General features: G+C 40.7%; 1 protein-coding gene across 2 annotated transcripts in view; it reads left to right on the top strand.

The window, feature by feature from the left end:
* MAML2 (mastermind like transcriptional coactivator 2) overlaps window positions 1-13,906 on the top strand; it is a 298,978-nt gene that overhangs the window by 184,406 nt on the left and 100,666 nt on the right. For both annotated transcript variants that reach the window (XM_084634992.1, XM_084634991.1), the window contains exon 3: window positions 11,219-12,649. In XM_084634992.1, coding sequence (XP_084491118.1) covers window positions 11,219-12,649 — 1,431 coding nt within the window. The remainder of the gene's footprint in view (window positions 1-11,218; window positions 12,650-13,906) is intronic.

Genomic DNA, 13,906 nt, shown 5'->3' with positions numbered 1-13,906 from the left:
TCCAACGCCCAGTGAAGTCCTTTGAAAGACTCTAATGGACTCCAGTGGGTTTTGAATCAGGGCCTAAAGAAAGTCATTGACTCCCTTAGCAACTCTGCTTCATCTTATCAGAATTGGTTGGCTTGGTCAACAGTTGGATTATCTATGCCAATTAAGAGCCACCAATCCGATGCTCTCCCTTAAGGGAACAGTATAATAGCGCAACTCTCACATAGTTAAGATGTTGCTTGTGTCTTTGGCTTCCTTATATGCAATCCATGAGAAGGTGAAGTTCATATATTTGCTATAAAGATTCATTTGCCAGTAACCTGCCATCACATGGCATATTGATTTGTGTGTGCTTCTTTTAAGGAGCTTCTTCGGGGAGCTCTCAGCTAAGGACCTTGTGATGTGCTAGTTGCCACAGTAATAACTTTTTGTGACTAATACAGTAAATGGACACATAAGAAATTAGTTTTCTCTTTACTGGGCTGCTTCCTGTGGAGCTGGAATTTAGGAGGTTCAGATTATTGGAATGATTTGTGGGAACAGTTTCCTTGTATCGATTCCTGCTGGGACTGCTTCTGTATGCTCTGAATCTACATAGCAGTGTTGATTCAGCATAGTAGCTGAGCAGAACTCTTATTATCCACATTTGTTGCTATCCTAACAGAAGAGGTATATAATATACTGCATAGGTGATGCCATAATCTGGAATTTCGTTATGTTATGTACAAGGTATTTCTTAAAATCCCAAACTGGTTCACTGTCATTTCACAGCCAGTCAAAGGAAGGATATTTTTTATTACTGCTGTCATACATATTCCAAGTCTGTGATCAAATAGCAAGACAGCACTCTCTGCTACAGTGACATAGGTGAGAAACAAGACACGGCAGTCCAGGCAATTTCTGAACAGAAAGAGGAGAGTTTGGGTGCCAGTGTGGGTCAAATTAAACCATCAACTCCACTTGAATTTCTTGGAAGTTGTCCTTACGCCAGGTCTAGATTTGATCCTAAATTTCACTTGTCCACTGAAGTTTTTGGCAAAAGATTACTAACCTTTCCTTCCAATGAGCAACAATTTTGTTGATTGCTTCTAAGAACCTTGGTGAAAGCCGTGGAGGAAGGAATACTTCCCCCCTCTCATATGGTGGAGTTTGTTTGATACTGGAAGAATGACTAGGTACGCTGCAGCTTTTCAACTCAAAAGCAATGACTGTGTCTCCTGTGAACTATAAATTGCCCTGAAGAAGACCTCAAGGCCAAATGGTTGGCGTGAGTCTCCTATGTGACGTGCTAATTCGCCAGAAATGTGAGTGGTCTGGTTGTTTCCTTGTTTCTGGCATTGGCTGGATGTCTGCTCTCTCTCTCTCCATTGACTGAACTTTTAAAACCCGGCTGGTGTTGTGTAGGATACTGGGGCACAGACAGGTAATACAAATCTATGGGTGTGGTTTATATATGTGTGTGCCATAATCGTGACCCCACAAACTCAATTATGCAGGCATTGCTGCATTGAAAACAATTGCCAGACTGCAAGCAGTAATCTCTTCGTTTAAATCTACTATGTGTGGTAGTGTCTAAAGGCAAATCAAATAACAGCAGCCACATTTTTGAGGATTAGGAGCTTCCTGTGTGAGACAGTATGTGTTTTAAATATTTTAAGCTGATTTACAAAACTGGTAAACAATGTGCACGGTGGTGTTGGGTGACCTCTTTTACATGCCTGATCATCCTGTCAACATTTATAATGCCTTTGATATTTCCTTCTCATCAGGATAGGATCAGTTAAGCATTTGTATTTCCCCAAACTCAGATTGCATTACTCTTTGCTCCACGTTTCATGACAATAAATGTTGACATTAATTTCTGTAGATTGCACATAAAGTGATCATTAACTTATTCATGGTTGAAAGGAATTGGAGAGAGAAAAGAAGGGAGCGTTCTCTAAAAGAAAAATACATAGCGCATAGCATAAGGAATGCAGATCTTTTATGCCTATTTGTTTTGCACAGAATTACAAATGCTATATCCTGATTAGCAATTGTGACCTATTTAAAGCTGTACTGTTTCTCTGTGTTCCTATTCTCCTTAAACACTAAGAACTAGACATGAGATTTTATAATCCATCAGATGTAGAATCTGCGTAAGAGATATAATTATTGTGCTTCAGCAACTTGGACCAAAGCCCTGTTGTTGTATTTCTAGACAGTACGCTGTGAATAATATAGATGCATTTTTACATTGGTAATTTCAATTGGCAAGAGATGTTGTTTTTCCATAAATGAAGGTAAATTGTGGGATTTTAACACACTGATTACTATTCCAGCCTTGTCCCCAACTAACAAGAATTAAATGGATACTTGTCAGCTGGAGAACATCCTTATCTGTTACTATAATTTCTGATTTAGTAATGTTTATTACGGTAAATGTGGGAAAGACTTGTATCACGTCTTAATCATTTGGTTAGCAAGAGAATTAACAGTGTTGTGCTACTATGGTCTACAAGGGTGACTGGAGGATGACTGAGTTCCCAGAATTCAATCCACCTTGAACAATTAAGATTTTTTCCAAGATGAACTTCACCCTGGAGATTGCACTTTGTGCTAAAATCTCCATAACATGTGTCATGTTTGTGCAGACTCTGGGTTGAAGCCAGGACAGGTAAAAGTTAATATCAAGATAAAAAATGTATGGTTTCAGCTTTGTTCTTCATGTACAAGAAGTCTGCTGCTCAAAACAAGAGTGAGCATATTAAATCTTAAGAAGAGCCAGTGAAGTGAGCCAGCCCTCACCATAGCTCAACACTGCATTGTAACTGGGTCAGGTCCACCTTCAGCAGAAGAGAACTGTCAAAGCAGCCAGATGATTTAAGAATAGAGGTGGTGGGAGATCATTTTTGCCAGGTCTTACCAGCAACATTTGTCTTGTAAGGGTATAGTAAGAAGTCTTGTTCCTTCCTGGGCCCAGAGGGCTTGTGTGGGGTTGCAGCATCAAGGAAGGAGCACTCAAGAGGCAGAACACTCAATTCTGTGGAAAGAGAAGCCTTGCACTGCTCTGGAGGCGTTACACTGATGGGGAATAAGGGGTGTTCCATTCCATCTCTTTGTAGTCTTCAGCCTCCACTCCAATGGGAAAAGAGATAACATGGGGACGACGTCAGGCACCTGTCTGGGATTCTCCTGGTTGGACCAAGTCCAGGTGAAATTAACTGCCTGATTGTGCAGGGTGCTGAGTGTCTCATTGGGAAATAATGCAAACAAATCTCTCAGTAGGAGGAATGGTTTCAATGGCATCTTGCAGACTCAGGTCATAAATACTTAAGGAGACCCACTGTCATGTCCAGGTATTGGAAGACACACAGTGCCTAGCACCATGGGATCCTGAGGGCAAGTCTACACTACTGTTATACATTGGTGCAACACATCTGGTGAAGATGCACTATGCCGACAGGACGGTGCACTCCCATTGGTGTAATTACTCCACCTCTGCAACAGGCAGAAGCTATGTCGGCGGGAGAGCATCTCCTGCCAGCATAGCATGGTGTGGACACAGCTTTAAGTCAATGTAACTTACGTTGCTCACAGGGTGTCACACCTCTGAGCGATGTAAGTTACATCAACTTAAGCGGTAGTGTAGACCAGCCCTGATAGAGGCCATTAGTGCTACTGTAACCCACACACTTCCTTGGGGTGGTGTTCTGTCCCATCTAGTGGCACCGAGACCACTGAGAGAGTAATGATTGAGTCTGCTCTACAGCCTTAGCTAATGGTGAGTTGGCTCCTAGCTCATGTGGTAGAGGCTCATGCACTAAGCTCCTGAGGTCCCTGGTTCAATCCTGCCCGCCGACGACCCGGGTCTGTCGGCATTACACTACCACAATACAAGTAATAAAATATCTGCAATGTATTTTCCTTCTTTAAAATGGGTTCCTTTTTAATTTTGTCATCCTTCTGCACAAACTTTCTGGCAAAACCCCTTCTTTGACTTTTTCAGTATTTTTCATATAGCTAATCTAAAATCCTACCCATCTCTCAAAATATAAAAGATATTGTTAACAGTGCCTCCATCAATGCAAGCAGCGCATACGTACAACAAATCTAAGATTGGGAAAAGTCTGAGAGGCAAACAGTCAAAAAGACATCCTCTAAAGCAGCTTTGATTATATTTTATGTTTTTACAAGAGCAGGTGCAAAAATGTTTGTATTCATGTCAAAACTATTACACCCTATGAATTTTTAATGTCACCATGTCATCTGCCTCACTACATTTCCAAGTATGATAATTGCTTGTTTTGAAATTGGTAGTAACTTTCAAGAAGTTTTTGCATGAGTTTGTGCTGCAAATCAATCATTGTTCTAAAGTAGAAGTTAATACTGCCACAGCTCTGAGTATGGAATTTCCAGTGATGGGAAAGTGGACGTTTTAGGAGATTGGAGATCTTTTCCCCACTAGGTCTTCAGCCAGCCTAGGTTGGTAATGACTTAAAGTTGTTACTTGAAATAAGTTGGTGGTTCAGTCCAGCCCTTAGTGGCTAGGTACAGACATTTAAAGAAGACAGGTTTCAGAGTAACAGCCGTGTTAGTCTGTATTCGCAAAAAGAAAAGGAGGACTTGTGGCACCTTAGAGACTAACCAATTTATTAGAGCATAAGCTTTCATGAGCTACAGCTCACTTCCTCAGATGCATATCGTGGAAACTGCAGCAGGCTTTATATATACACAGAGAATATGGGAATAGGTATTGTTTCATATTCTCTGTGTATATATAAAGCCTGCTGCAGTTTCCACGGTATGCATCCGATGAAGTGAGCTGTAGCTCACGAAAGCTTATGCTCTAATAAATTGGTTAGTCTCTAAGGTGCCACAAGTCCTCCTTTTCTTTTTTAAAGAAGACAGACGTTCACAGCTGATACAAACTGATAATCTCTGTAGGCAGGTCAAGGATTGATTAGGCATGGATACTGAGTTTCTCTGCTGCCCATAGAAGAAAGTCCTTCCAGGTGACCGTAGAGATACACTGACAGGCCAGAGTGGGGAGATGCTGCGTTACCTGGTCTGTGGAAAGCCAAAAGACTTAAGTCTGCAAGACTGTCAACTTAGAACTTTTCACAAGTACCATATTCACACACAATATTTAAAAGTAAGGGGAAATATGAACTGTGGAGTGCTATCCAACAGAAGAACCTGCACGAAGCAAACAGTTATAAGGAAATGGAAACTAAATCAAAAAGGAATTTTAAAAAGCATCCTTGTCATTTGCCAACAGTGATGGCCAAAATTTGTCCTTGGTCACCTATGTGCAACTCCTGCAAAGGTCAGTGACCGTCCTCTGCTTGCAGCCAATGTCAGATTCAGGCCCTCATGTTGTTAGAAGAGCTGGTTGAAAGATGCCTGTTATTGTCCCCTGGAAATTTTGAAAAGTTTTCTATTGTTTTCTCAACTTCCCATGAAAACATCTCATTTTTTCAACAAAAATTTGAAACTATTTTTCAAAGTTTTTAATAATGGTTTTCAGGGGGAAAAAAAGGTTTAGATTTAAGTTTGGGATTCTCAACAAAAAACTGAAATTTCCTCCAATTTTTTTTTACTCCACTCTAATGACTAGATCAGTGGAATTACTCCAGATTTACAACAGTGTCAATGAGAGTAAAATTTGGCCCCTATGCCTTTGCAATGTTGACAAAAATTCACCACCATCGTCCTCATTTTAGACACTGTAGTTTTGTAAAATTCACCCCTCAGCAGAGGAGCCAGCACAAGCTTTATACAGCTCCTAAATCCCATTTAAGTCCTCACAATGGGGTTTCAGTGTGAAGTGATTGATTCCATTGTGCAGGGTGACTATCACTCAGTGACATTTGGACCACTCATCTCTAGAGTTTTGCATTCTATTGGCACTATTCCGCCACAGGATCAGTAAAAGCACTACCCTGTCTCACAACCAGTATTTTAAGCAGTTAGTAATCCAGATCTTCCTTGCTGTAAGTGCATGAACCCATGCTGGCTCCTCAGCACCCTGTTTATCAAGAAATCTTACAATAATGTTATCTGCCAGGAAACACTTTGATGTTAAGTACTGCCTACCTGTTGTGGAATAGCACTTTACACAAAGGGCTTCTTCACCTCCTCGTTTCTGTCTTTTTACAGATTTCCAATCATAGATGTTTTCAGTATTTCACAGGTCAGATCACTTTAAATTTATAATCACAAATACATCTAGCCCGAAAAATGTGTTTGTGTGTAAGGTGCAAAAAACATTTGTCACGTATACAGGGAGCCAAATCTTAAAGTCCTCACTTACAACATGAACTGCTGATGCTTGAAATGGAAGTGGCTGTTTTTTTTCCTCCTGAGGTGCATGTGCTTTGCTTGGGCAATGAAAAAAGTTATCAGCCACTGAAAAATTAGTTCTGAGCATGTTCGATAGGTGCCTTCTATTTTTTTTAAAAGCAGGACGAAGTCTAATCCCTTCTCTCCCTGCCCGCATGCACAGAATGTTCAGATGTTACAGCGATGGATGTCAACATAAAAACATAGCTAATGAGATTAGACTGGTTGGTTGATTCCCTCTTGCTCGGCTGGTATAGACGCATGGTTCTTCGTAAGCTTCTGATGGGGCACTTTGCATAAGGGAGATTATAACTCACCCAAACAAAACACAACCCACCACTAAACACATAGGTGAAAACCCTTGCAGTGCAAAGTGACTGCAGTTTTCAGAACAACTTGATACAGCTGAAGAGAGGATGGAAAATGGCTCTGGGATTGGTCGAGTCCTATGAGACTGCTCCAGCCAATCAAGAATGAGTGCTTTGGCCCCACCCTTTGTATGTTTCCCTTTCCTGTCCCCTCCCCCATGTTTAAACAGGGGAGGGAAATCAGTCTCATAAAGCAGAGAGAATCCTCTGCAGCCCCTTTTGAGCTGCTTGAAGGTCCCTTTGTACCTCTTGGGGAGCACAGAAGTATCCTAGCAGGGCATGAGGATCTACCCCTTATTCCTTCTGTCTCAGTTGCTGTTTCCGTAAAATGGGCATAACAGCATGTACCTACCTCCCAGAGCTGTTGTTGGGATGAATTAATTAATATTTGCAAAATGTTCTGAAGATTAAAAAAAAATAAAAATGAATGGGCCCTTTTTGCAAGCATTTTAGCAGGATGCAGAAAAGGAAACACGAGATGTATCTGAGAACAATATATTCATATTTTTATACCTAGCATACATTATAGTGTCATTACATAATTAACTTACAGAAGAAGCAATGTGGTCCAGTGGCCAGATCATTGGCCTGGATGTCAGGAGAGCTGGGTTCTATTCACAGCTCTGCCAGTGACTTTGGGCAAATCATGTCCCTTTTCTGTGTCTCAGTTTCCCCATTTGAGCTTTACTTGAGGTCTGAGAAACATACTCAGAATGTCACAGCAAAATAAAAGGTGGAACAGATTGTTTAGCATAAGTAGTTACATATTTCAAGGGTCCATTCAAGGTGGGGGGAAGGGAAGGGAAGTGGTGGGGAAAAGCAGCTGGCAGGGGGGCTTTAGTAGATTATAGATTGTTGTGATAAACCATAAATCCAGTGTCTCTGTTCAATCCAAGATTTTTAGTGTCTAGCAAAGTTACAAATTTAAGCTTCCAGGATTGTCTTTTGAAGGTGTTGTACAGTTTTCTTTAAGGATGAGGACTGAGTGGTCTGGTATAGAGTGGTATCAAGTTGCAGTGGGGGAGGTTTAGATTGGATATTAGGAAAAACTTTTTCACTAAGAGGGTGGTGAAACACTGGAATGCGTTACCTAGGGAGGTGGTAGAATCTCCTTCCTTAGAGGTTTTTAAGGTCAGGCTTGACAAAGCCCTGGCTGGGATGATTTAACTGGGAATTGGTCCTGCTTCGAGCAGGGGGTTGGACTAGATGACCTTCTGGGGTCCCTTCCAACCCTGATATTCTATGATTCTATGATTCTATGATCACTTTGTGAAAACCGTTCTTCCACCGGTGCTAAGGTATTTTTGTCTTTTATCATTTTCCTGTGTGAGTTCATTTGAGAGCATAGTGATTGTCTGGTTTCATCCACATAATTGTTATTGGGGCATTTGTGCACTGGATGAGGTACACCACATGTTGTGATTGGCATGTATAGATCCTGTGGACCTTGAAAGGTGTGTTCTGGGGGTGCTGGTCATTGTAGCCGTGGAGAGATGTCTGCAGGTTTTGTGTCTGTTGTTCTGGCAGGGTCTGGTGCCACTTTGAGTTGGTGTGTCCTGGTTTGTGGGGAGCTTGCTTCTCATGCTAAGCTTGGAGAGGCTGGGGGGTTGTTTGAAGGCCAGAAGAGCGGGTTCAGGAAAGACTTCTTTCAGAATGGGGTCCCCACTGAGTACAGGTTGTAGTTGTTTGATACCCCATATCACTTCCAGCTTGGGGTAATAGGTGACAACTAAGGGTGCACAATCAGAGGGGGGTTTATTTCTGTATTCTGCAGTCTCAAGGTGGCCCATTCTATGATGCAGTCTACTTCTCTGGAATGTCCTTGTTTGGCGAAGGCAATTTTGAGTGTATTAAGGTGTATATTCCGGACTTTCTCCTTGGAGCATATTCTGTGGTATCTGAGTGCCTGGCTGTAGATAACAGGTTTCTTGGTGTATTTGGGGTTGTTATTGGATCTATGAAGGTAGGTGTGGTGATCCATGGGTTTCTTGTATATAGTTGTCTGTAGAGTTCCATTCTTGAAGTAGTCTCATGTGGCATTGTTTACATCTGTCTATTAGTTAATTCAAATATTATTTTAAATATCAGATACACATAGTGCTGTTCAGCAACAACATTGTTAATCACATCAGGGCCCATTGTCCAAGGGCTTTGAGAGTATGTGGACATTTTAAACAGCTAGTCATGTTTCAAAGTGTCAGTGCAAATGCAAAGTTAATCAAGAAAGGCATAAGTTCCAGGTAACCCACTTTTATGCAGAGAATACATTATTCATCATCTATTTAGTCCTTCTGTCAGCAAAACGTAGAAGAGCAAAACATGTACTTTGACTAGGGACTTCCCCATTTCCCATAAAGAAGAATCTGGGGACTTGAGAATGATTTCTAATAAGCAAAATGATAGCAAAGATGATGGTGAAAGGAAATGTAGTTTTCTGGTTTTATGCAAAGGAAAGTACAGTGACTCATGTGTTACAAAGAAACATGCTACCCAGATTACAGTCATTGCACTCTGTAGTGTGAATGACCACCCAAAAATCTCACTGACTATGCCATGAAAGAGAAAATACAAACTCAGTGTACTGAATGCATCAAGTTATGTGGGTGAAAATAGAACAGACACCAGAACGTCTTCAGCTATAAAGTGAAAGAACAAAACTACATTGTAGATTTGCAAATGGCAGTTCATCTTACCATCTTTGGAACATGATGTTTGTTCTTTTATGTTAGGAGGCGGGTTGACAGACTTTTATATCTTCCCCATGATGTTTCGAGGGGATTATTCAGTGACCTGAATGGTACAAAAGGATAAGCACCAACTGCATATAAGGGCTTGTCTACACATGAAGTTGTTCCTGATTAATTCCATGGGTAGACACATATTTCTGAATAAGAGTATCCACTCAGAGTTGATAAGGAACAGCTAATCAGGAACAACTCCAGACAAGTCCTTAAATTCAGGCGGTCACAGGCCAGAATACTGTTCTACAAACTCAAGGCCATCTATATGTGAAAGGGTATAATATAAATGTGATTTTTATGGTATGACAAGTCAGCATAGTTAGCAAAAAACATGACGTATGTTACCGGAGACCTGGGATTATCAGTTTTTTGTTTCTGCTCAGATATTCACAAGATATCATACCTTGACATGGGCCCTGGTTTCTTAGACCAAGCTAAAAACCAGGCCATTCATCAAATGACATATTATCATAAATCACCTGGCTCAATGTACTTATGGTTAAGTGACAAAAATGAAAGCAACACCCTCTCCCCCACACACACCAGTATAGTACTTCTTTAAATAGTTTGTAAGCATTCTAGTAGCAATGACTGTGTTCTGTGCTGCAGAAGCTAGTCAGAGCATATGTATCTAGGCTTGGATATTGTGTATATTTAATAAATACAGTTGTTTAGAGCCTACTGTGCCAGTGATGTTCCTTCATAGTACATTGGTTGTGTAAAGAGCAAAAGATACAACAAGAGTATTAACATTAATGTGAATGAATATAGTCCGTTATGAAGTGTTTCTGAAATTCTGCTTTTAGGTACTGGAGGATGCATACATTGGGCTTGAATTTCAAACACGCATTTCAAACATGTCTAGCTGCTTTTATGTACTGTAAAGGTGTGCAGAATTATGCACCTGATTTGTATATGTGCAAGGTGGGAGTTTTCACACACAAATACGTGATAAAACATGTCCAATTGTGGTAGTTGAGCCTACACTAGATGTGCAATTGTATGTGTATATTTTTCAATATCTAGCCCACACTGTTTGTGAGTGTATAAAACTATATACGTAAATGTTCAAAAGCAAGGAAATGAAACAGTTATGGTTCTCAGATCAGTGTTAGCTGGGTCATGTTGCATAGCCTGTATTTAATTTTATAGCAGACATTTCACAACATAAATGTCTAGGGCCTAATTCTTCCCTAATAAATTAACGTACATATTTGGAAAAAATAGTACAGCAGTAGAAGGTATCTCATGAGCCAGATCTTTAGCTGAAATTGGCATAACTCCACTGCCTTAAATTCAGTATGTGAACAAGGTAAAATTCTCCTAGTTACTTCAGACATATTTGAATATATGGGGACAGCTCCTCAGCTGGTGTAAATCTGGGTATGCCAAAAATCAGTGGGAGCTGGATGGCTAATTATTCATTTTGCCTCTGAAAACGTCTCTTAGCGGGTCCTTAGACTCTATACCAGTCAGTAAGAACAATCTTATGGAGTAGATGCTGGAATCACTGGGCAAAATTCTATGCCCTGTGTTACACAGGAGGTTAGATTACATTATCATAAGGGGCCCTGCTAGCCTTAAAATTTATGAAATCTATTTCAATTCCATTAATTTTAGTATCACAAATTTCTGCTAATTTCCAGAGTATCCTACTGTATTGCATAACGTTTGTTAATTAATTTTTCAAGATCTTCACGTTATAAGCATCAAATTAGTATCAACCTGCTTTTGAGTTGACTATGGACTGGATCTTGAATGTCAATTAATTATTTATTTTCTCCCCACTTTTTTCAGCTCCAGGGCTCCTTGAAGAGGAAGCTGGTGGTAAATTTATCACCTGTTAACAACAAGAGACTCAATGGTATTTCAGATAACTCTTTCCTTGATATTAAGAGGATACGAGTGGGTGATAATCTTTCTATGGGACAAGGCAGACATGTTAACAATTGCCAAAGCCAGTCAATATCAGGAACCTTGTCTGTGGGGCAAGGATCACAAAGAAAGACCAGCAGCCTAACAAACAGTACCCACTCTAGTGGGCATATGTTTAGTATGCCTTTGAAAGAGGTCAAGAAAGAACCAGGAGAAACCATATCTTGCAGCAAACATCTGGATGATCATATGTCCCATGAAAACATTTTCCCTAATAGATATGGGGAAGATACAGGGGAACAGATGATGGACCCAGAGCTTCAGGAGCTGTTTAATGAACTGACTAACATATCGGTGCCACCAATGAGTGACCTTGAACTAGAAAATATGATAAATGCCACCATAAAACAAGATGAGCCATTTAACATTGATCTCGGGCAGCAAAACCAGAGAGGCGCTGCTAGATCTTCTCTGCAGATGGAGAAAATTGTGATAAAGAGTGAATATTCACCAGGCTTGAATCAGGCACCTGTGGGCTCCCCTCAAATGAGGCCTTCTTCTACAGGACCAGCCTTCACTATGTCCAGTGCTGCCATGTCCACCTCTTCACCAGTCCCTTCGGTGCCTCAGAATCAAGCACAGCCGTCACAGGTCTCTTCGGTCTCCAATCGACCATTGACTAACTGGCAAGAAGTATCTCACGCCCAGCAGCTAAAACAAATAGCAGCCAACCGACAACAGCATGCCTTGATTCAGCAGCAGCAGCAGCAAACCCAGCCATCCAGCTGGCCCACCTTGTCCCCATCAGGCCCTTCCCCAGGACAATTCGTACAAGAGAAAATTCCCAGCCCTTCCTTTCGTCAGCAGCAGTTCAGCCCCCAGAGTTCAGCCATGCCTGGGGTACCTGTCAATGGGAATCAGTCCAAAGCGATGAATAACTACATCTATAAACCAAACGCCCCAACCCAGAGCAGCCCTATTGACATCATAATGCAACCAAAGCCTCAGGATCTCAATAGAAACTTTATAAACAACACTCAATCACCATTAGAGCAGCATCATGGCAACACAAAGCCTTTGTGTCATTTTAACTCAGAGCAAACTAACCAGCAGATGCCTTCAGTTTTGGGATCCCAAAGCAAGCCTTCTATCCTGCACTATCCTCAGCAGCTGCAGAGCCCTGTTGCAGTGCAACAGCAACAGCAGCAACCTACTCAACCTCTCCAAAACCAGCCTCTTCAACGGCCACCAAATGTATCCTTAGCATTGCAGCAGAAGATGATACTTCAGAAAATGCAGCAAAGCCAACAAATCTCAGGACTGCAGTATCCCATCTCTCAACAGCACAGACAGGTAAGATGTGTTCCTCCTAAACAGTAGTAAAACAGTCCTTTTCTGTGCAATAGAAAGGCTTTTCCATTCTTGTCATTGTTCCCAGTGAGATTGGGCTCAAGAAATTGGTAATGAAATGCAAAGGCCACTCACATTTAATGGAGATCCACTGCACAAGAGCTGGTGATGGGATGTTCAGTTTTCATACTTATAACATGTAGGCTACTTTGAACCACAATTTTTGTTGTTGTTGTTGTTGTTGCCGCCTTTTCTAAGGCAATATCTTTGCAATGTTAACTCTATGTCATTGTTTTTTTCTGGGAGGACAGAGGTTGGGAAATAACAATAGTCTTAGATGTCTGTTGACTCTAACTTGACAAAAATGTTTGTCTGGGAATTGTATTATCTGTTTATAAAGGAAAATCTAAAACTGCTCAAGTGTTATTTTTGGGTTTGACTAGCACCATTTTTAAGTATTCATTTTCTTGGAAAATGTGTTTATAAAAGAATGGAAAAATAAATTCTAACCATGTAAAGGCCTATAACACTGGGTATATATAGACTGAATGGTGGGCATCAGTTAAAAAAAATCTCTTTCACATTGGCTCAGTAGGCTTATAAAGTAATGATGTGTGGTAGAAATGAGCAAGGACTAGAAAATAGCAGGAAGTAGACAACTCAGGGTGGGCACCAAAAACTGAGACACTCAGAATTATAGGCTTCTTTTTGATAAATTTGGCCTTAATCTCAAAAGGCTTGATTCTCCAGTGCCCCTTGTATAGTCATTTATACTTGTGCAAAGTGGGTGAAAACGCTACCATTGCATAAATGGCTGTACAAGTTACAAGGCATCAGAGAATCAGTGTCTCTGTGCTTCACTTCTTCATCTGGGAAATGGGAATAGTAAATACTTGCCTCATGGGGTGGTGTGAGAATAAAATTCACTGAGGCACATGAGGAGCTTAGATGCTTAGTGAAGAGCACTGTACAATTACCTACAGACAAATGCAGTGTTGCAAACTCTTGCGATTTTTTATCATGAGTATAGTGATAGCTGCTGCTTTTCCTAAAGCTCCAGCTCCTGGAGTCATGTGATTAGAGGAGAATCTCAGCTTTTGTTTTCAAAAAAGTACATTTCTGTCTTTCATGGTTGTAGAGTAAAGCTTGAAAATGTGACCCAAATGTAACCTAAAGGCTCAGAAACCAGAAAGCAAATTTAAAAAAAATGTTATTGGAGGTTTTTTAATCTTATGATTTTAAGCCAATGTCATGATTGTT

Source organism: Lepidochelys olivacea (genome assembly GCF_965140295.1).
Source record: "Lepidochelys olivacea isolate rLepOli2 genome assembly, chromosome: 1".
Taxonomy (NCBI): Eukaryota; Metazoa; Chordata; order Testudines; family Cheloniidae; genus Lepidochelys; species Lepidochelys olivacea.
Note: the sequence above shows the minus strand (reverse complement) of the source record. Positions and strands in the feature narration are given on the sequence as shown.